At 45.1% G+C, this 23,492-nt stretch overlaps 2 protein-coding genes across 3 annotated transcripts in view; both read right to left on the bottom strand.

Annotated features, from left to right (window-relative positions):
• The window catches only part of ppp4r2b (protein phosphatase 4, regulatory subunit 2b), a 34,930-nt gene extending 31,145 nt beyond the window's left edge, over positions 1–3,785 (bottom strand). The window contains exons 1-2 of one of the 2 annotated variants that reach the window (XM_060919257.1): positions 3,682–3,785; positions 220–301 (exon numbers count right to left, since the gene is read on the bottom strand). In XM_060919257.1, coding sequence (XP_060775240.1) covers positions 220–301; positions 3,682–3,715 — 116 coding nt within the window. In that variant the 5' untranslated portion in view covers positions 3,716–3,785. Of the gene's footprint in view, positions 1–219; positions 302–1,557; positions 2,265–3,681 lie in introns of those variants that run through there. The other variant, XM_060919256.1, reaches the window with a different exon arrangement.
• Positions 3,786–15,731: 11,946 nt separating this feature from the next.
• Positions 15,732–23,492, bottom strand: part of gxylt2 (glucoside xylosyltransferase 2) — a 122,589-nt gene continuing 114,828 nt past the window's right edge. The window contains exon 7 of the mRNA XM_060919255.1: positions 15,732–20,622. Within this exon, the coding sequence (XP_060775238.1) occupies positions 20,434–20,622 (189 nt within the window). The 3' untranslated portion in view covers positions 15,732–20,433. The remainder of the gene's footprint in view (positions 20,623–23,492) is intronic.

The raw sequence follows: 23,492 nt of genomic DNA, 5'->3' as shown, positions 1-23,492 counted from the left end.
GCAGGGCTCCTCCTAAAGTCCACCGTCACTACCCTGCACAGTCGACCGCAGGTACTTGAATTCACCGACTTTCTTTACGTCGACTCCTCGCATCTTCACTACACTCATGTATTCTGTTTTGCTACTTCTCACCTTCGTCCCAATGCTTCAAAACAATGAAACCTGAAAAGATAAGCAGCACCACTTATAGAAAGTTCACTGGAGCCTGTTCAGACTTACATGGTCTCTCCGGTCTGCGCAACACGGCACAGAAACTGGTCCAACAATGGAGACACCTCCTTTTTCCCTTTCTTCTCAAAATCTAAGGACAACAGAAACACAGGACAGCAACTCAGTCACACATTCCTCTGCTAGGAACAGCTTCATACAGTATTTACTGAAGAAGAAACACAAACCAAAATTTAAAACAGAACAAACCTTCACAAGATTACACTACCATTCAAAAGTTTGGGGTCACTTTGAAATGTCCTTATTTTTGAAAGAAAAGCACTGTTCTTTTCAATGAAGATCACTTTAAAGGACATGGGACATGAAACATAAATGCACGCTATATCAGTTTCTTTCCATTAAAAATATGAAATAATTGCATCAACAAATACAAAATTATCTATTAAATTTAGCAAAATCGTTATATTCGTGATGATTATATGGCATTTCTGCTCGAGCTCCGATATGCATATTTTACAACCGGAAGAGCCGCTGTCACGTGATCATACGTCACAAAAACTTTCAGCTACAGCACAAGCGGGTAGATGAACATGGAGAAGTGTGAATCGAGATGATGACGAATGCGACAAAATAGTTTTTGTGTCTTGGATGACAAGAAAATTGTTTCGCTTTTAGAGTGTTTAACGTACATTGAACATCATGGTGTATTGCGACCTCCCAGTCAGTCAGACGCACGGTCACTCCTGTTAGCAATGTAGCTAGGCTCAGCATGGCCAATGGTATTTTTTGGGGCTGTAGTTAGATGCGACCAAACTCTTCCGCGTTTTTCCTGTTTACATGGGTTTATATGACCAGTGACATGAAACAAAGTTCAGTTACACAAATTGAAACGTGGCGATTTTCTATGCTATGGAAAGTCCGCACTATAATGACAGGCGTACTAACACCTTCTGCACGCTTCGACAGCGCATTGATACCTTCACTCGGAGTTGTACCATTTTTTTTTTAGACAGGGCGGACGGACCAGGGCATTCGCCCGCCTGGCCGTGCCCGACGAGGAGCGCTCTCGGCCAGCTTGTGAGGCAGACGGCAGCCCCTCCTGGAAGTGTGGTTTTACCATGGGCCTCATGCGGTAAGGATTAGTATTATAATTTTGGGTGTATCAATTATTGATTATCATAATTCTGACTCGTTTCGCCATTTTGAATGTTTTCATCTCGGACTGTGGAAGCATTGTATCTCAATCAATCTTGAAAAATATCAGAAAAAAAAAAAACTAGCTTGCAACGGACTTCAGCTAGATCTATGATGAACTTTCAATGTATGATACAAAAATAATACTTCTTTCAACAGATCATTAGCCTTTGAGCAGAATTGTTTTTAACTTACCAGGAAGTGTTATCGAGCCGACCGCTTTCAGTTTCATGGGGACTGAATGAACCCTCACTCTCAGAATCATCTGACCCGTCAGAGTAAAGACAAGATCTACGTTCATGTGAATTTCCAGCTATCGGTTCGAATTGATAGGGTCTAACTTCACATCTCTGTGAAACATCGGGAATATCACTGTCGATGGTGTCCATTTCGGTAACCTGTTTACATTATGGCCCTTTTCCACTACCCTTTTTCAGCTCGCTTCAGCTCACTTCAGCCCGACACGGCTCGCATTTCGACTAACAAAAAACAGCATGACTCAGCTCGCTTCAGCCCTGCTTAGCCCCTAAAACTCGCACCGTTTTGGAGTGGGGCTGAAGCGAGCCAAAGCGAGCCGAGTGAGGCTGGGGGCGTGAGCAGACACTCCCCTGTGCACTGATTGGTGAGGAGGAGTGTCCTCACATGCCCCGCGAGCACGCTGGGATCTATAAACACCGCAAACCCGGAAGAAGGAGAATTACGAATTACGAGAATTTCTGAAGCCTTATGCGCCTCGCTTCATCTATACGCTCTTGCCAGTATCTGTTGGCGTTGTCGGTGACAACAAGCCACAGCACCAAGACCAGCAACACTAACGACTCCATGTCCTCCATGTTTATTATTTACTATTCGGGTCGTGAGACTACTGCTTAAAAGCTCACTGATGTCACTGTTTGCGCTGCTTAACGACATCACGTGACGTCCACCCACTTTCGCTAACTCCACCCAATGTGCCCACCCACTTCCAGCCAGCACGGTTCAGCGCGGTTGTAGTCGAAATGCAACTCCAACAGCCCCGCTCAGCACGGCACGGCTCAGCCGCGTTTGTAGTGGAAAAGCGGCATTAGATACCCAAGCGCTGGCTCCTTGAAAAGTTTTTGTGACGTCACGGGTCACGTGACCGCTTAGCTAATTAACGAATCATTGTTTTACACTGATGTATAAAAAAGTTGAATAATGTGATGATTTTCACATTTTTGACGTCCTGCAGTGATTTAGATGGCATTTCTTATGTCCTTTATACATAATTATACCCAGAAAAAAAATCCATGTCCCATGTCCTTTAAACTAATCAGAAATCCACTCTATACATTGCTAATGTGGTAAATGACTATTCTAGCTGCAAATGTGTGGTTTTTGGTGCAATATCTCCATAGGTGTATAGAGGCCCATTTCCAGCAACTCTCACTCCAGTGTTCTAATGGTACAATGTGTTTGCTCATTGCCTCAGAAGGCTAATGGATGATTAGAAAACCCTTGTACAATCATGTTAGCACAGCTGAAAACAGTTGAGCTCTTTAGAGAAGCTATAAAACTGACCTTCCTTTGAGCAGATTGAGTTTCTGGAGCATCACATTTGTGGGGTCGATTAAATGCTCAAAATGGCCAGAAAAATGTCTCGACTGTATTTTCTATTCATTTTACAACTTACGGTGGGAAATAAAAGTGTGACTTTTCATGGAAAACACTAAATTGTCTGGGTGACCCCAAACTTTTGAACGGTAGTGTACGTTAATGTGGGTTATCCTTCCAGATCTAAACCTACTGACTAAATATTAAACACTGACAGATTTCCGGCTTTACTGCTTTCAGTTTATTAATCCGAAAAGTGCAGTCAGTCAGTCAGTCAGTAATTACTGGGTTCAAAAGATTTGAAACATCCTAAAAACGACAAAGACTTCAACTACGCCATGTATAACTTTAAGAACATGAAGTTTAAAAAAAAAAAGCTTATTAGGACATTTTCTGTAAACATATATCTTTGAAGTGTCTAATCCACAGCTAGAGTTAGCTCCTAGCTCAGAACTTGCTCTAGCTAGCAATTAGCAACTAACGGCTAACCTCGCTAGCTGTATAATCCCACAGGGTGTAAAACTCAACAGGACTAAAACTATTTCGACGACTAATCGCAGTTTAACTCGTGTCAAATCTCAAACCGAAGTTGTTAGCGGTGTACGCTAGCGACGGAGCTCTAAGTTACCGTGCTAACATGACGGTTTGGTGGCTAACAACAGCCGCTAGCACCGCGTCTCCACACCGCCGGCCGGCCTCCATAACGTTTATACTAACTAGCAAAATAAAATAAACGACAACAACAACCTTTCAAAGCCTCCAGAAGCGTGTCGATTTCCATGTTTCCGAGGGTCTAAAATCCACCACCAAGCGACGTGCTAATGGCTGCTGCTGAGAAGGAAAGCGGAAAAAAAAAAAAAAATTCAATATGGCGCGCGTGACGTCACTAGCGGAAAGTCGTCGGTGTTGTGGACGTGAACTCCAGAGAGACCTCCACTGCTCTCACAGCGCAGGATGGAGACGAGTCTGAAAACTTTCTATGATTTCTTTTTCAGCCCTTCAGGCTGTCTGTGCTCCGTTATTAATGAACCATAATTTTATTCTGTTCTGGAATCTGAGGTGGTAATTCTCTAGCAGCGCTTCTGAAAGGAGTTCCGGGTGTAATTCCAATCACAGGCTAATATTAATGCGCTGCTGATCAGTTTGGATTTTCAAAATTATTATTACAGGTTGGTGTAGTGGTTAGCGCTGTCACCTCACAGCAAGAAGGTCCGGGTTCGAGCCCCGTGGCCGACGAGGGCCTTTCTGTGCGGAGTACGCATGTTCTCCCCGTGTCCGCGTGGGTTTCCTCCGGGTGCTCTGGTTTCCCCCACAGTCCAAAGACATGCAGGTTAGGTTAACTGGTGACTCTAAATTGACCGTAGGTGTGAGTGTGAATGGTTGTCTGTGTCTATGTGTCAGCCCTGTGATGACCTGGCGACTTGTCCAGGGTGTACCCCGCCTTTCGCCCGAAGTCAGCTGGGATAGGCTCTAGCTTGCCTGCAACCCTGTAGAACAGGATAAAGCGGCTAGAGATAATGAGATGAGATTTACATGGTTTGACGGAATTTTTTTCCCCCAGGATTAATACTGCGGGGCGGCACGGTGGTGTAGTGGTTAGCGCTGTCGCCTCACAGCAAGAAGGTCCAGGTTCGAGCCCCGTGGCCGACGAGGGCCTTTCTGTGCAGAGTTTGCATGTTCTCCCCGTGTCCGCGTAGGTTTCCGTCGGGTGCTCCGGTTTCCCCCACAGTCCAAAGGTTAACTGGTGACTCTAAATTGTCTGTGTCTATGTGTGGCGACTTGCTCCAGCTTGCCTGTGACCCTGTAGAACAGGATAAGTGCCTACAGATAATGGATGGATGTAAATGTATACACGGCAAGGTAGTGGAGTGGTTAGTACTGGCAGCTAGCGGCCAGCGAGAGCCTTTCGGTGTGGAGTTTGCATGTTCTCCCCGTGTCCGCGTGGGTTTCCTCCGGGTGCTCCGGTTTCCCCCACAGTCCAAAGACATGCAGGTTAGGTTAACTGGTGACTCTAAATTGACCGTAGGTGTGAATGTGAGTGTGAATGGTTGTCTGTGTCTATGTGTCAGCCCTGTGATGACCTGGCGACTTGTCCAGGGTGTACCCTGCCTTTCGCCCATAGTCAGCTGGGATAGGCTCCAGCTTGCCTGCGACCCTGTAGAACAGGATAAAGCGGCTAGAGATAATGAGATGAGATTTACATGGTTTGACGGAATTTTTTTCCCCCAGGATTAATACTGCGGGGCGGCACGGTGGTGTAGTGGTTAGCGCTGTCGCCTCACAGCAAGAAGGTCCGGGTTGGAGCCCCGTGGCCGACGAGGGCCTTTCTGTGCAGAGTTTGCATGTTCTCCCCGTCTCCGCGTAGGTTTCCGCCGGGTGCTCCGGTTTCCCCCACAGTCCAAAGGTTAACTGGTGACTCTAAATTGTCTGTGTCTATGTGTGGCGACTTGCTCCAGCTTGCCTGTGACCCTGTAGAACAGGATAAGTGCCTACAGATAATGGATGTAAATGTATACACGGCAAGGTAGTAGAGTGGTTAGTACTGGCACCTAACGGCTGGCGAGAGCCTTTCGGTGTGGAGTTTGCATGTTCTCCCCATGTCCGCGTGGGTTTCCCCCACAGTCCAAAAGTTAACTGGTGACTCTAAATTGTCTGTGTCTATGTGTGGCGACTTGTCCAGGGTGTACCCCACCTCTCACCCATAGTCAGCTGGGATAGGCTCCAGCTTGCCTCTGACCCTGTAGAACAGGATAAGCACCTACAGATAATGGATGGATGGATGGATGTAAATGTATACGCGGCACAGTGGTGGAGTGGTTAGCACTGGCGCCTAGCGGCCGGCGAAAGCCTTTCGGTGTGGAGTTTGCATGTTCTACCCCCGTCTGCGTGGGTTTCCTCCAGGTGCTCCGGTTTCCCCACAGTCCAAAGACATGCAGGTTAGGCTCTAAATTGACCGGAGGTGTGAAGGGATGTCTCTGTGTCAGCCCTGCGATGACCTGGCGACTTGTCCAGGGTGTACCCCACCTCTCGCCCATAGTCAGCTGGGATAGGCTCCAGCTTGCCTGTGACCCTGTAGAACAGGATAAGCGGCTACAGATGATGGATGGATGGATGTAAACGTACACACAGCACAGAGGTGTAGTGGTTAGCACTGGTGCCCAGCAGCCAGCAAGGGCCTTTCTGTGTGGAGTTTGCATGTTTTCCCTGTGTCTGCGTGGGTGTCCTCTGGGTGCTCTGGTTTCCCCCACAGTCCAAAGACATGCAGGTTAGGCTAATTGGTGGCTCTAAACTGACCAGAGGGATGAATGGATGGTTGTCTCTATGTCAGCGCTGTGAGGACCTGGCAACTTGTCCAGGGTGTACCCTGCCTCTCACCCATAGTCAGCTAAGACAGGTTCCAGCTTGCCTGCGACCCTGTAGAACAGGATAAGCGGCTATAGATAATGGATGGATGTAAACGTACGCTGTTAATGTTTTTGACCAAAGTTATAGTGCTGAGCAGTTGGAACATGTATTTTGCATAAACAATGCAGCAAGTGAAAGGGCTGTATCGATAATATAAGGATGACCAATTAAAAGCTTCTGTGCTGACAAAAAATATCATGGAACCAGTAACTAGAAAAGCAATCTAATAACACCACATTTCAGCTTACATCCAATATTTGAACATCAAAACTGATTATATAGCCCAACACTGGTTTTTGTACCCTTATCAGCAGCCTGGGCCTGGCCACCAGAAGTTCGCAACCACGTAGTGGATTGTGGGATATGTGTAAGGGGGGAATAATGTTAGAGAACAGCAAATTCAGAGGGACTTGGATAGTGGATAATCTGTATAAGCTTATAGTGTAATCATAAACGGATTTGAAAGAAAGTGCTGTTCTTTAGCAAAGAAGAATGTCTAACCGTTATTATATTCCTCATCAAAAAATTCCCGCAAAGGATGGCTTATGTGACATAAAATAGTTTCCCCATTGTTTAATCAATGTATCTCGTGATGTCAAAAAAAAAAGTGTGAGTCAGTTATGAGATATCCTGACCAGCTTTCCTGTCCCTGCAGATGAAAAACATCCCCATAGCATGATGCTGCCACCACCATGCTTCACTGGAGGAATGGTGTCCTCAGGGTGATGGGAAGTGTTGGGTTTGTGTCAGACATGGCATTTCCTATGATGGCCAAAAAGTTCAATTTTAGTCTCATCGGACCGGAGAATCTTCTTACATGGGTTTGGGGAGTCTGCCCCATGCTGATGGGCAAACTCCAAACGTGTTTTCTTAAGCAAGGGGTTTTTCTGACCACTCTTTCAAAAAGCCCTGCTCTGTGTGGTATACTGCTTAAAGGAGAACTGAAGGCAAATTTTTTTCTCAAAATTCTATTTCTCATTTTATTAAATATAGGAATGCTTTTTGAAAGCTATTTTGTCACTGCTAAAGCAAGTTATGAGTGGTTGAAATATGCTATGTAATATATCAGTCCACATGTCAAAGCAATAGCCCTAAATGAGATTCGTTGAGACCTGTACGAGACGTTGTAGGACGGAAGTAAAACGTACAGCGGAAATCAAAGTGACCAACATCTGCTAACGCTGTCAAAAGATGCGCGTGCCCTCTTTCGACTGCTGATATAATCAAGGCGGAAGTGTTGTTTTGATAGCAATCAGGAAAGTTTGAAACAAGTAGGCAGTAATAGTCATTTAAACTCGTTTTTGTGAAATATTTCGTTTGGAAAACAGTTTTCAAAATGACGGTGCTGACACGTTTTGAAGTCTCGCACAAGTCTTGTGAAGATCGTGCAGATAAGCGATACGTGCTGTAGACCAAACAAACTAAATTCAACATGGCTAAAAACCGAACAGGCCGATAGCTATAATATTTAATTGCAATTAGTTGCCAATACCAGTCACGATATAAGGTTACGAAAACGTAATTGAATAATATGTTAATTAAAAAATAAAGCAAGTTTAAAAATGACTTGAGTTCCCCTTTAAAGTGGTTCTATGCCCATCTATGCTGTGGATCTTTGCAGCTCCTTCAGTGTTATTTTTGGTGTCTTATTGCATCTCTGATTAATGCCCTCCTTGCTCGCTCTGTGAGTTTTGGTGGGCGGCCTTCTCTTGTCACGTTTGTAGTGGTGCCATATTCTTTCCCTTTTGCTATAATGGATTTAATGGTGCTCCCTGGGATATTCAAAGTTTGGGATTATTTATTTATTATAACCCAACCCTGATCCATACTTATTCACAACTTTGCCTCGGACCTGTTTGGAGTGCTCCTTGGTTTTCATGTTGCTTGCTTAAATCATGTTGCAGAGGCAGGGTCCTTTCAGAACACGTTGATTTATAAAGACACCATGTGACACTGATTGCATGCAGGATCTTAAATCAAACATTTATGTGACTGTAGCAGCAGTTTGTGAATGGAGGGCAGGGTCAGGGAAAGTGAGTGGCAAGGTCAATGGACTGGTTGTCGATTAATGGTGCATGTGTGTTTGTTGCAGTGACTGTGGACGATAGAAAAGGAGGGAGAGAGCAGAGAGAAGGGAGCTCCCCAGACCAGAACACAATAGTGTGCGCACGCACGGGCATGTGTCTCACCAAATATTAAAACTGAAAAGCAAAACGGAAAAGAAAGTGTGAGAACATTATCTCTCACCTGCCATGCTTTTGTACTCCACCCACATCAGGGACATATAACAGTGGTGCCGAAACCTGGGAGTATGGAAGGGAACCACCTCAGAGACCCCTCCTCATTTAAATATCTCATCCATGCCCTCGCTACCACACAGCAGAACCAGCATCAAATGCTGACCGACCTCCGGAAGGAGCAAGAGCAACGCTTTGAAGCCTTGATGCTAGCCCAGCAGGAAGATCGCCAGGCGTTCTAGCATCTGCTCACGTCGGCAGGGGCCTCGACTGCAGTGGACCCTCCCCGCGTCACCCTCATGAAGATGGGCCCACACGACGATCCAGAAGCCTTCATCACCCTCTTTGAGCAAGTGGCTGATATATAGAGGTGGCCAATTGAGCAGTGTGCGGCATGCCTACTTCCCCTCTTGACTGGCGAGGCGCTGCTTGCCGTGCAGCAGCTCCCCGCTGACAGCCAGCTCGTATACACAGACCTGAAGCGAACCATCCTGCAGCGTGTTGGCTGGTCCCCGGAATATCACCAGCGCTTCCGGACGCTGACATTGGAGGTGGTCAGCTGGTTGTTTGCATTTGGCCAACAGCTCCGGGACGCCTGCCGGTGGTGGCTGAGGGCGGACGACCGCGACGCTGATGGGATTATTGATCTGGTGATGCTGGAACAGTTTATCGTTCAACTTCCGGAAGGAACGGTGGAGTGGCTCCAGTGTCATCGCCTGGCGTCGCTGAAGCAAGCCATCAAGTTGGCAGAGGACTATCTGGCGGCGGTTCCGACGGCAGGCGGATGGGTTGCCTCTTCTCGTTTCCTCTCTCTCTCTTTTCCCTATCCTGTTCTCCCCCAGCTGGCCTGTCGCACCTGTGGTGTCCTCCCGTCTCCCTCTTCCATGTCTTTGTCTTCTCCACCTCAGGTGAGTGACGCCCATAACGCCGGTGCAGAGGGAAAGCCTGGGCCAGTATGCTGGCGGTACAGGGAGCCGGGGCATCTCCAGAGTCAGTGCTCCGCGATGGAGGTGGGAGCTGTGGTCCAGATCCCTGATGCCCCTGATCGGGCCAGAGCGTATCATATACCAGCAAGTGTCCAAGGGGATACATGTTGCGCGTTGGTAGATTCTGGCTGTAATCAGACCTCAATCCACCAAAGCCTGGTGCAAGGTAAGGCATTGGGGAGAGTACAAGCGGTGAAGGTTGTGCGCGTGCATGGGGATGTTCACAATTATCCTCTAGTGTCTGTCCATATTCTATTTCGGGGACAAAAGCATAGAATAAAAGGTGGGCATTAATCCTCGTCTCACCCACCCGCTGATTTTGGGGGCGGATTGACCGGGATTCAGAAACTTCATGGAACACATAATAGGGGGTGGGTCCTGCAAGGATATGTCACGGGGGGATCCCGGTGTGGGATTGATTGGGGAAGCTGTCACAGAGCAGTCTACGCCAGCACCACGTCAGGGCAATGCGAGGAGTGAGGAGCAGCTTGCCCTTACTCCTTCTCTCGGGGATTCCCTCGAGGATTTCCTGTTAGAGCAGTTGCGAGACGAGACTCTGCATCATGCGTTTGACCAAGTGAGTGTAATTGATGGTCAAACTCTCCAGCCAAATGCGGCACCTGCCTTCACTTATTTCACGATTATTAAGGATAGGCTGTATCAAGTAATGCAGGACACTGCAAACCGGTGAACAGATAACATTGTTAATCCCTAAGAGCCGTCGGGAACTCGTGTTCCATGCAGCTCACTTTAATTCCATGGACGGACACTTAGCACAGGATAAAACACTAGCTCGAATAATGGCCTAGTTCTGTTGGCCAGGGATTCACGGGGATGTCCGTCGGTGGTGTGCGGCATGCCGCGAATGCCAATTAGTAAATCCCGCAGCCACTCCAAAAGCGCCTTTACGCCTGCTCCCTCTAATAGAGACCCCCTTCCAGAGAATCGATATGGATCTCGTTGGGCCATTAGATCAGTCAGTATGAGGATATTGCTTTTAGTTCTGGTGGACTATGCAACACGATATCTGGAGGCAGTGCCTCTCCGCAATATCTTTGCATGCAGTATTGCGGAAGCGCTCTTCCGTGTTATCTCCCAGGTCGGGATTCCAAAAGAAATCCTGATGGACCAAGACACTACGTTTACATTACGCACACTGTGCGAACTGTATGAGTTCTTGGGAATTAAACATATCTGCACCAGCATCTATCACCCACAAACAGATGGCTTAGTAGAGCAATTTAATCAAACACTTAAAAAAAAATTAATTCAGAAATTTGTAAGTGAGGATGCACGTAATTGGGATAAATGGCTCGAGCCCCTGTTATTCGCAGTACGAGGGGTCCTGCAAACCTCCACGGGGTTTTCACTGTTTGAATTATTATATGGGCGAAAGCCGCGCAGAATTTTGGATGTGCTGCGGGAAAATTGGGAGGAGGGACCTTCAACTAGCAAGAACGAAATTCAATATGTTCTCGATTTGCGTGCAAAGCTCCACACCCTCACACACTTAACCCAGGAGAATTTATGGCAGGCACAAGAGCGTCAAACCTGGCTGTACGACAGGGGCGTGTGCTTCAGGGAGTTCACTCCAGGAGACAAAGTATTCATGTTATTGCCCACGTCAAGTCGCCAAGTGGCCAGGGCCCTTCGAGGTCGAATGGTGAATCGGGGACATCAACTATGAGGTGAAGCGAATGGATGAGGCGGAGCTCTGCAAATATATCACCTCAACCTATTAAAATGTTGGAACAAGGGAGTCCCTGTGGTGTTGGTAGTTCCGGAAAAGGCGGAGCTGGAGGTTAAAAACAACCAAAGCAGCAACCCAAACCACTCTGGACCCTTGTGGAGACCACCTCTCACCAGCCCAACTTGCAGAGGTTGCCAAGTTGCAAGAGGAGTTTTCTGATGCGTTCTCGCCCCTTCCCAGCCGCACCCACCTCATAGAACACTACATTGAAACGCCCCAGGGAGTGGTGGTGCGCAGCCGCCCTTAACGCTTACCCGAACACACACACAAAAAAAGGTGGTTCGGGATGAACAAGGGCATGCTTGACATAGGCATAATTGAGGAGTCACACAGTGACTGGAGCAGCCCGGTGGGTCCTGGTACCCAAGACCGACGGGTCGGTCCAGTTCTGTGTAGACTATAGAAGAGTCAACGTGGTGTCTAAATTCGACGCATACCCAATGCCTCGCATTGATGAGTTGCTCAATCAGTTATGTGCTGCTTGCACTGGACACTGGATTTAACAAAGGCATATTGGCAGATCCCCTTGACTCCTCTATCCCAAGAGAAAACAGCCTTTTCCCACACTATTTGGATTACACCAGTTTGTCACGCTTCCTTTTGGGTTATTTGGGGCTCCCGCTACATTTCATGGGCAAGATTCTCCGTCCCTATGCCACCTATGCGGCAGTGTACCTTGATGACATTATCACATACAGCAATGATTGGCCACGGCATCTTGAACACCTTAGGGTTATCCTCAAGTTGCTGAGGCATGCGGGTCTCATAGCTAACCTGAAAAAGTGTGCAGTTGGAAGTACGGTATCTGGGTTTCCACGTGGGTCATGGGCAGGTGCGTCCCCAAATTGGCAAGACTGCAGCGATTGCAGCCTGCCTGGGCCCCAAGACCAAAAAGGGGGTGAGACAGTTCCTGGGGCTGGCTGGCTACGGTCATAGGTTCATACCTAATTATTCGGACGTCACCAGCCTGCTGACTGATCTCACTAAAAAGGGAGCACCAGATCTGGTCCAGTGAACAGAGCAGTGCCAACAGGCTTTCACCAAGGTAAAAGCTGCACTGTGTGGGGGGGCCACTTTTACACTCCCCTGACTTCTCTCTCCATTTTATTTTGCAGATGGACGCATTGGACAGAGGACTGTTTTGTCCCAGGAGGTGGACGGCAAAGAACACGCCACACTGTCCATCAGCTGCAAGCTCTCGATGCATGAAAGCAAGTACAACACCATCAAAAAGGAGTGCCTGGCCATCAAGTGGACGGTCCTCATCCTCCGATACTACCTGCTGGGGCACCCTTTCACCCTCTGTTTGGACCACGCACCCCTCCAGTGGCTCCACCAATGCGCAGATCACCCACTGATATCTTGCCCTCCAGCTGTTTAAATTCGAGGCGGTCCACAGGCTGGGGGTGCAGATGGTGGTGGCGGACTTCCTGTCCCGTCGGGGGTGGGTGGGGGTGTGTGTCCACTGCAGGCCGGACGGCTCCCCGGCCTGAGTCGGGTGGTGGGGGTATGTAGCAGCAGGGGCGTGGTCTAGTGTCAGTTTGTGAATAGAGGGCAGGGTCAGGGAAGGTGAGTGGTAAAGTCCATGCACCTGTTGTCAATGTTGTGTGTTGCAGTGATGGTGGACGATAGAAAAGGAGGGAGAGAGCAGAGAGAAGGGAGCTCCCCAGACCAGAACACATCAGGGTGTGTGCGTATATAAACAGATGTTAAAGCTGAAAAGCAAAACGGAAACCAGTGTATGAATGTTATCTCTCTCCTGCTGTGCTTCTGTACTCCACCCACATCAGGGACATATTACAGTGATTTATAAAGTGAATTGGTTGGACCAGCTCTTATTTAGGGGTTTTATATGTAAAGGGGGTGAATACCTGTGCACACTCCAGATTTCTGTTTTTTTTTTTTTTTTATCTTATTGGTTGTTACAATAAAACAGCAACTTGCACCTTTACAGTGGTAGAAATGTTGTTAACCACCCAAAAATCCATTTTAATTCCAGCTTGTAACGTGACAAAACAGGACAAACACCAAGGGGGATGAATACTTTTGCAAGACACTGTATATAGTAGAACCTTTTGTTAGATTAAAAAATAAAAATAAATAAATAAAACACGCGTGCACACACGCACTTTCTCCCCAATTTAGGCTTGGCAAATTCCCACCCACCAGATAAGTCTTCCCATCATATGACGGCTACCAACTGGGCAAGGCGCAGCTTCCTTTTTACTTAAATAATTGCTCATTAAAACTTGAGTTTTACTAATTATCTTAAATATTGTGCATTTTCTTAAAAATAACATCATATATCATTAGTAGCAGTAGTTCAGAAACTAGTTCCTTGCTACCAGCACTTGCCAGCTGGCAAAAGCTGGTCGACCAGTTTGATCTGCTCAACCTGTGCTTTAGCAACTGGTCAGACTGAGCCGGATTTTCCAGCAGGACCGTGTCACAATCATGATCAGACACAAAATGTTATGGCTTCTTATGTAACAACCTGAACAGAAGACTGGAAAAAGCTTATGCGTTTTTATTTATTACATTTCCGACATGCATTGACACCTCAGATAAAAACAGAAATATATATCATTGTATGTTTCAGAATATTCCAATTCATTAGCAGTGAGATGATGCTGGAAACCAGTCCCAGAGAAGAAAAAGCACAGTGTGCTGATGGTCACATTTAGGTCATATTATTTACAACACTTTCTCTGCTTTTTTTTTTTCTTTTTGTTTCAGGTCTTCAGATAAAATGGGTATAAACATGATCAATATAAAGATTGAAATACAATAGCAAGCAAATATCACAAAAATATTTAGCAGATGTATGGTTCCTGGTCATTTCTGTAACTTTGGGAAGCTTGAACATGGTTGTTCAAGGACAGGTCCGTGCTTACCCTAGGAAAATGCACTGTAAACAATTTTGGTGCGTTTTTATTTTTATGTGAAATGTATGCTTCCATACCAAGTATAACTATTTAAAGGAAAACTCTTCCCTGAAACACAATAAATTTGAACATATTTGACGTGATTTGTAATTCTGGTACTGATATGTTGGTTGACACTGTACTTTCATTATTCCTGTGAGAAATTTGCTTGTACAGTTATAATTGTGTTAAGTATAAATACGCAGGTGATTATAGGAAATCGCGTGCGCTGATTGGTCAAGAAATGCAGACTGTTTCTTGATAATCACCTTGAGCAACTCGCAGCAAAATGGCGGCCAATCGCTTTGTCAACGTAAGTGAGGAAGAATTACAAGTTATGAAAGAAAATACTGTTCCTAAAATCACTAAAGATGCTACGAAGTTTGGTCTAACAGTATTCAAAGGTCAGATGGAATGCTGATTTATTTTATCTATTTCAAAGCAAATTATTTTATATGTGACTCAGCGTAGATACGTGACGAGTCTGCATTGTTCCTTTATTACATTTGCATGCCGCTTTTGAAGTTTGAAATAATCTTTTAATATGATTTAAAAAAAAAAAAAATCACCTGTGTATTTACGCTAAAACAATCATCTGCCTCAGTCTCAGTGAATATCACCGATATTCACTTTGCCTTCAGCGAATAATTCTTAATTAACAAGAGAAAAGATCTTAACGATCTCAAACAGAAGTGAAAATGATCATATTTTCCCGTTAGCTCCTAAAAACAAGGCCTTCTTTTCTCATGCACCATTTTTCCAGCCTTCATCTCTCTGTTAGCAGAGGTTAAAGGAACAGTCCACCGTACTTCCATAATGAAATATGCTCTTATCTGAATTGAGACGAGCTGCTCCGTACCTCTCCGAGCTTTGCACGACCTCCCAGTTAGTCAGACGCAGTCAGACGCGCTGTCACGCCTGTTAGCAATGTAGCTAGGCTCAGCATGGCCAATGGTATTTTTTGGGGCTGTAGTTAGATGCGACCAAACTCTTCCGCGTTTTTCCTGTTTACATAGGTTTATATGACCAGTGACATGAAACAAGTTCAGTTACACAAATTGAAACGTAGCGATTTTCTATGCTATGGAAAGTCCGCACTATAATGACAGGCGTACTAACACCTTCTGCGCGCTTCGGCAGCGCATTGATACGGAGCTCAGATATCAATGCGCTGCCGAAGCGCGCAGGTGTTGTTAGTACGCCTGTCATTATAGTGCGGACTTTCCATAGCATAGAAAATCGCCACATTTCAATTTGTGTAACTGAACTTGTTTCATATCACTGGTCATATAAACCTATGTAAACAGGAAAAACGCGGAAGAGTTTGGTCGCATCTAACTACAGCCCCAAAAAAATACCGTTGGCCATGCTGAGCCTAGCTACATTGCTAACAGGAGTGACAGCGCGTCTGACTGACTGGGAGGTCGCACAAAGCTTGGAGAGGTACGGAGCAGCTCGTCTCAATTCAGATAAGAGCATATTTCATTATGGAAATACGGTGGACTGTTCCTTTAAGTGAGGGCTGATTCTGCGTTCGACTTGGTCGCAACTTTTATTTCTTAACCTCCAACAGGAAAAGCCAAAGAAAACTCTCCAATCAACTTAATTCCTGCTTGCTCATCTTCTCAATAATGAGCTCCTTCCCAGTTTGCAGAGTGACATCAATCTAACATGGCTGTGCACCCGATCAGAAGTAAACAAAGCAGCACTTCTTACCTTTAATAACCCTAACCCAGGACTACATCATCGCTTGTTTACCGCAATGCATTATGGGCGATACATGGGGTCAGCTCTGCTATATTGTTTACTTTCTCCTTTGTTAAACACTGCATTGTTCTGTCTAACCGGTTTTAACCGTGCCTAAGGTGAATTGCTGTGTGCCTAACTAACTATCTCTACAACAAAGAGAACACCTAATTTGAGCTTTTATCAGCTGCCAGTCGAGAAGAAAGAAATGGAGGAGTTTAATCCGCAACGAAAACCTTCGAAATGGACAAGTGTTTGTATCCTGCATTTCTCTGGTGGGAAAAAGACTGACTTAAACTGTGACCCAGCATTATTTCCATGGTGTGCGGAACAGCCTTCGGTTATTGAGGTATTTCACCTGACGTCACAGGGTCACGTGACGCCCCGGTGTCCGCCATTTTGAACGTCAAGCTAGCTAATGTCAACAACAGTAGGCAGGCTAGCGCGCGCTAGCTCCCAGCTTGCCCGAGCACGCTAGCTCAGTAAACTAGTAAATCCAGTAAAGGAAAAACTTAAGACTGAAAGGTTTTAACAGTCATCCAAATGACTGAACGTAAACATTGCTACAGTAACATACTAGCTACTGTTGTTGACATTAGCTAGTGCTAACAGCTAGCTGCTAGTACACTGCTACAACTACACCGACCCTAATAATGCAGTTCTTGGTCATTGCCTGGTAACAGCAAATTTATAATGGGCCATGTCTCAACAGACTAAGAAGTTATTTCAATGACATTTAATAACATTTTGTTTATCCTGAGGACCAAAAGTAAATGAAAATGTGAACAAACCTTAGCTGTAATAAGATGGCGACCACCGGCTCCAGGGACGACCCGCTGATGTAGGCATGTTACCCAGCCTGACAAAATATTTGTAGGCATCCAAACTCTTATACGCTTTCAGATCAATACCTGTGTATGGCGATGGGTTTTTAACGACATAGGTATACAGATCATGTGGGCCGAAGTCAGGTAAAGACGAGGGCTTCGTGTACTTCCGTACGTCAGTGAGCAATCCTGGTGGAAGCAGGTAAACGTCGTTCTCTAAGCCTGCTAACCTCAATTTTTGCAAATACCTCTCCCTCTGCTTGCCCTGTAAATGCCCTACGTTGCTGGATAGTGAAGGTGTTTTCTGCATCTCGCTCCTTTTTCTTTCATGTTTTTCGTTTGTCGCCTTCCTCGCATTCAAACTGATTCGAGCCGTGCCGTTCAAAATGGCAGCATCACATGACTTGGTCACGTGGGTGAAATACCTCAATAGCAGATTATAACAATCGACACTGCTCATCATCTGAAACTAGGGATATTCCAAAGCCTGTAAAACAAATAAGCATTCTTCGGCCTTTGCCTCTCAAAGTACCGAAGCACTCGGCAGCCGAACGAGCCTGTCGGACCGATAAAACTCCCAAACCATGAAGGGTTCTCTTTCGGGTGTGTATAATGTTCAGTGTACCTCACTAGCGGCATTTATTGAAGTAAATGCATTTATACTGAACATGACACGGCAGATCAGCGGGTTTACAAAGGTTTTTTTTTTTGGTAATGTTTCTTGATAACTAAATCACTCATTTATGTTTTGATAAGACATTCTGAGACTTGATGATGTAGTACAGTGTGGTAGACTCGGTCAATCTCTAGGTTGTACGAATTCTTGTCGCTTATGTCTTACCTTCTCACCAAGCTTGATTTGGATTCAGATTTTCCTGCTGTAAACCCTCAACATGTTATCCACCTCTTGAAATCACCAATTTCATTGTCTTCCATGACACAGCGTGGCAAAAATGCTCCTCTCACGCGAAATTAATCTAACATCTGCTATATTGCACAGCTACCGACCCCGGCTATCCCCCATAATGCATTGCAATAAACAAGTGATGTAGTTATGCTTGGGGGCTATTCAGTTCTGCTGTATACATTCGCTTCGGATCGATCAACATCTAGATTTAACAACTAAACGGATCTGGAACAGCGAATATACCAGTTTGCTGTTTTGAGAAGGAAAACGTGCATCACTCAGCACAGTTAGCTGGCTGGCTTGTTGCTAACAAAGGACAAACATGAAGGGTTTCATGTCCTCCCCAACTTCGGGTGTGTTAAATGCGCAGAGGTTGAAAACGTTCTTATGAGGCAAATCGAAAGCAGGATAAAGGTTACTGCAACACTAACAATGGGTAGTATTATGTTCACATTCACTGGATATGAGCAGTCGCACGCTCTGATTGGCTACTCTACGACGAGGATATCAGCTCATATACCGTGAGTAGAGAAAAACAAAATGGCGGAGCATGCTGCTGAAGAATGAAATAACTCAATCCCCCCCCCAAAAAAACCCAACAACATATGGAATGAAAGTATTTGATGGTAAGAACGTATCTTTTCTAAAATAATTTTTCAAGAATTATTATAGCATTTTTCACAAACTGCTACTGTCATTTTGCTGGTTTGTTTACATTCATCTTTATGCATTAAAACTTGTTGAATTTTTTTTTTTAGCTGTTCAAAAGCTCAAAGAAAAATAAAATTTGAACATCTCATTACGCACGTACGCGATGTCACGTGCCCGCTAAGCAGAAATGATTTCGTCGTTTTGTATAAAGTTTTAATTTATCGCATTTGCAAAAAATAAAAATGCTCCGTTTCTCAAAATCCAGTGAACGTGGATAGAATAAAACAGTTATTCCACTCGATCCCATCGTACACGGCTCGTCGGCTATCAGCTCATGTACTGTACGACTCGATTTTGTGGAATAATTGTTAAAATGTCGGAAATCTTTAACCGAAATGAAAACAGACCAGCATATCAGTGAAAGAGGAAATTCAAAATGTCTGCTCAGAATTCCATTACACACACACAAAAAAACAAATTTGGATGACATTGACGATCCCATTAATTATAAAGGTTACCATGGAAATCATTCAGGGTGGATTTATCCTTTGAAATTTCCTCCAGTAGACACCTACTACTCTCACATCCTCACATTATGTGAATTATGAATGCGTAAATGTACTGTACGCCCTAAAATAATTGTAATATGAAATAATTAGCTTGACGACACTAGTTTCTACCCCTCACCTGATAAGAGGCAGGATTTTGGAATTGGATCTTGACTTGAAGACATGCTCCACATACGCAATGATCCACATAGCTTATTATATATGCAACACACTTCCGGGGAATGATGATTAATGATCAGTGAGTGTGTGCAGGACGTTGCACAACCTTGAAAGGGGGCACGGAGCAGAAAAACAATCCTGAGTGAGTTATATGACGAGTTTGGGTTTTTTATCGGTTCTTGCCACAAGATGGAAATAACAGCACAAATGTCTCCGAATAATGCTGCTGCATTAGCAGTATATTAGTTCCCAAAAGCAATTTCAGTGCCGTATTTTATGTCTTGCGGAATCCTACGAGAGGTCAAATCTGTGTCGTATCCAATTTTAAAAGCATGCATTTCACACAAAAAAACCCCCAAAAACTGAATCATGCAAGTTTTTTTTTAAAAAACCACAGACAATATTGTGCTGCGTTTCAGTGGTTTCTATGCCAACATAATACTGTCGTGTTGAAAAGAAAAAAAAAAAGTGAGCTTTATGCTGTGTCTGTACCTTATTATGAATCACAGGAATGTGCACATACTTCACGTTATTTATGGATTAGGACACGGGCAGGGTTCTGTTGTAGACCGGGTGTATGTGTAAACTAGAATTTTAGTGCCGAAGAGCCAAAGTGGTAAACAGCAAACATGATCTGATGACTGAAATGAATGAAAGTAGCCCATTATCAGGCAACAGTCATTCAGCTCTCCAACACTGCCCCCAGGCAACGCTGCCATTTGCTTACTTCGAAAACATTTGCTCTGAATATGAACAGTGCACATTCAAGTGCTACGCCACCCTGTTCTTGCCCCTGTCTGACCCACAGTCTGGTCCCCAGTTGCATTTTCAACATGTCTGTGTCTGCTGCCAAGCAGTTACCTTCATATTCTTTGCAACGAGAGTCAAACTAATAATATAGGAGTGTGCAATCTGCTGCTCTGGCACACTGCGGAAGAGAAAAATGTTGCTATTTTAACATCTCCATCATTTATACCAACTTTTCTGAAAAAAATTAAAAATCCTGCTAAATTAATTCAACCCAATACCTTTCTAGGTAGTAACCTTATGGACTTTTTTTTTTTTTTTGCACTGCTCTTCTACTCAAGTGGTTTAGTTCTTTGGAGAGCAACCCCTTCATCAAGCTCCCATTGACTCCATAATAACCACTGCTTAAAAGCCTGTCTGTCCAAGAAGCTCTGCCTCATCCCTTCCAGACAGAGAACACTGGTCAGGAAACCACACTGCGTTCTTGGTATTGCACACGTTCCATTTAAAAAAAACAAACAAACAAAAAAGCAACGCTGGTTTTGGAGAATCGGTTCTTCTTGGTCATTTAGGAACCGTATCTGTTGCGATTCAGCGATGCTGTCTGTGTAGCGGCCGAGCGTGGCGGACCACTTTCTGCTCAAACACGGCCTTCAGGGTCTTCTCGATCTGCTTCAGAAACACTTGAGGAACTCTGCCGCATAGCGTGTTGACCGTGTCCAAGAATTTGGTCTGGAGAGGATAAAACAAGGACTGGAACAGGTTTTCCCCAACAGGATACTGAAATATAAGAAAAAGGAATACATGATCACCTCAGGGCTTCGCAACCAGAGGTTAAAAATTATGAACGTGTCACAAAAAATCACAATGCACGTCGTATCTGAACGACAGAAAAGCCGCTGGTCACTTTGTTAGGAACACCAACGCGTTAAAATCGTGCAGATGCAGGGATTTTCACTCATAACAGTCTCTAGAGTTTATACAAAATGGTATGGAAAAAAAAAAAAACCAAGAGTGCTCCGAGAGCACAGTATCCCCCGCTGGCAACGATGCCGTAACTCCAGTTAAATGCGACTGAATTGAATGAAATTACCGTATGCGTATTACCGACAAAGAATCCTGTCAAGTTTCCTCCAAAAATTCTGAGAGTAGAGATGAAAGTGGAGCAAAGAAAAAAATCCTGAAATTTTGAAAGTCAAACTAAGATGGGGGGCAACGTCCCCCCGAAAATATTTTAATAACAACACGCGGGCGGCGCGGTGGTGTAGCGGTTAGCGCTGTCGCCTCACAGCAAGAAGGTCCGGGTTCGAGTCCCGTGGCCGGCGAGGGCCTTTCTGTGTGGAGTTTGCATGTTCTCCCCGTGTCCGCATGGGTTTCCTCCGGGTGCTCCGGTTTCCCCCACAGTCCAAAGACATGCAGGTTAGGTTAACTGGTGACTCTAAATTGACCGTAGGTGTGAATGTGAGTGTGAATGGTTGTCTGTGTCTATGTGTCAGCCCTGTGATGACCTGGCGACTTGTCCAGGGTGTACCCCGCCTTTCGCCCGTAGTCAGCTGGGATAGGCTCCAGCTTGCCTGCGACCCTGCAGAGCAGGATAAAGCGGCTACAGATAATGAGATGAGAATGAGAACATAACACGCAAAACCCTGCATTCTAGTGCATTTTAGTACTTATTTTCACTAAAACAAGTTATAACTTTTAAGCCTTTTTCTTTCATGTACATTAATGATTAACATGTCAAAAATATCTAATTTAATTCCCCGAGTTAATGAGTAATTTTCAGGAGTGCATTTAGAAAACGCGGTGATTTTCCTGCTACACAGTTCATTACTTTGAAAAATATCAGACAGCTGAAGGTAAACTCAGCAAAATCCCAAAACAGTGCTGTTAAAAAGTAAACGTCTGTTAGAGTTTCTAAAGCTTTCAGGTTTCAATGTTGGGGACACTGAGCCTCGTTTATCAATCTTTTAGTAGAGTTGTGCGTTTGCAGAAGCTAAAGTGAACTAAACATTTCCAATTCAGATTTATGTGAGTTGAAGACAATTGTTTACATTAGTTCGTATCATCTGCAAATTTAAACATACCAATGAATACCAAATTTCTCATGTAAATCAGGGGCGCAGCTAGAATTTTTCAGGGGTGTGTTACACACTGACTGGCAGCCTGAGTGCATTATCTAACAAAAAATTAATTACCATTGCTAGTTTTAGGCAGCTTAGAAACCGGCTCTTCCATTATTGCTGTTTTCTTGATGTTCTAGAAACGGCACTAAAACTTAGCTTTGAAGCCACAAAATGCAACTTTGATGGAAAAAAATCTATAATAAATTGCTTACCTCTCTTCACGTCGAAAGAAGGAGGAAAGTTTTGCTTGTTTTGACATGGCCAATTATTAACACAAGAGGAAATGCTTGTAATTCGCAACTAAAAAAGACTGCAGCTACACTGGCAGCTTGAACATGCTTTCTAGTGCGATCGTGTTGCGCTTGCGCAGAATGGTGTCAGTCCTGCGCGCCTTAAGGCCAATTTATGCTGACAACCCAGTCCTCGCAGACGGTGTCGCAGATAGTGTCTGCGTAGCCCCCCCACCTTCGCAGACGCTCTGCGCGCACCTCCCAAAAATTGTGATCACCGCAGAAGCCTCGCAGACAGCGTCGCAGACAAGAGGGCTCTGATTGGTCCACTCTACATCCGCTGTACACGCACTTCCGCTTCCCTACTTTCCCGGTTTGTTTTGTTTTCACGACCGCCATTTTTAAAAACACGAGCGAAGATGGAGCAGCATGAAGAGCGGTTGATTGAGGAAGTACAGACATCTATACGACTCCAGTTCTAGTCATGATAAAAAAAAAAAGTTCTAGTCATTATAAGTAACCGGAGGATAAACACTACTCCAAGGTACTCCAAGGTCTGCGAAGGTGGGGGGGCTACGCAGACACTATCTGCGACACCGTCTGCGAGGACTGGGTTGTCAGCATAAATTGGCCTTAAGGCGCGCAGGACTGACACTACTATCACACCCACCAACTACTCCTAGCGACTTCGCGCCCCCTTTCGTTGTGCCGGTGAATAACATCGCGCACGCCTATTACTCCCCGCTCAACAATAAATTACAACTGTCTGCGAAAAGCTATCTGCGAAAGCCTTGTCGCAAGAGCATGCAGAGGCCTTTAGCTCATGCACCTGAAGGCGCGCGCGCCTAACGAGCTCCGGCACGCACGCCGTTAACAAACACCACCTGTCTTTAATCAATGAACTATGTTTGGGCTATTTAAGGACCGCGCCCAGGCAAGGACGATGCGAAGTATTACGCCGCGTCTAGGAACGCGAAAAATCCGAAAAATACATTTCTCCATTCGGGAAACCGGAGATTTTCAAGAGTTTTGTCAAATATCCGGATTTCCGGAGTTGATTTCAGAAGGTGAGTACCCTTCCCGGGACGAACGGACGGATGGAAATCGCCACAACATAATCCCCCTTCGGGCCTTTCGGCCAGCGGGGAATAAAAACCAACCCAGTCTGTACGTGGAAGCAGACTGCTGATGAGACAGGTCAAAGGAGAATGGTCAGACTGGTTCTAATTGGCAAAGTCTACAGTAACTGACATAACCAGTCTTTAGAACTGCAGTGAAGAGAAAAGCATCTCAGAAA

This window comes from Neoarius graeffei, chromosome 4, assembly GCF_027579695.1.
Source record: "Neoarius graeffei isolate fNeoGra1 chromosome 4, fNeoGra1.pri, whole genome shotgun sequence".
NCBI classification, from domain to species: Eukaryota; Metazoa; Chordata; class Actinopteri; order Siluriformes; family Ariidae; genus Neoarius; species Neoarius graeffei.
This window is presented reverse-complemented; position numbering and strand designations above follow the sequence as displayed.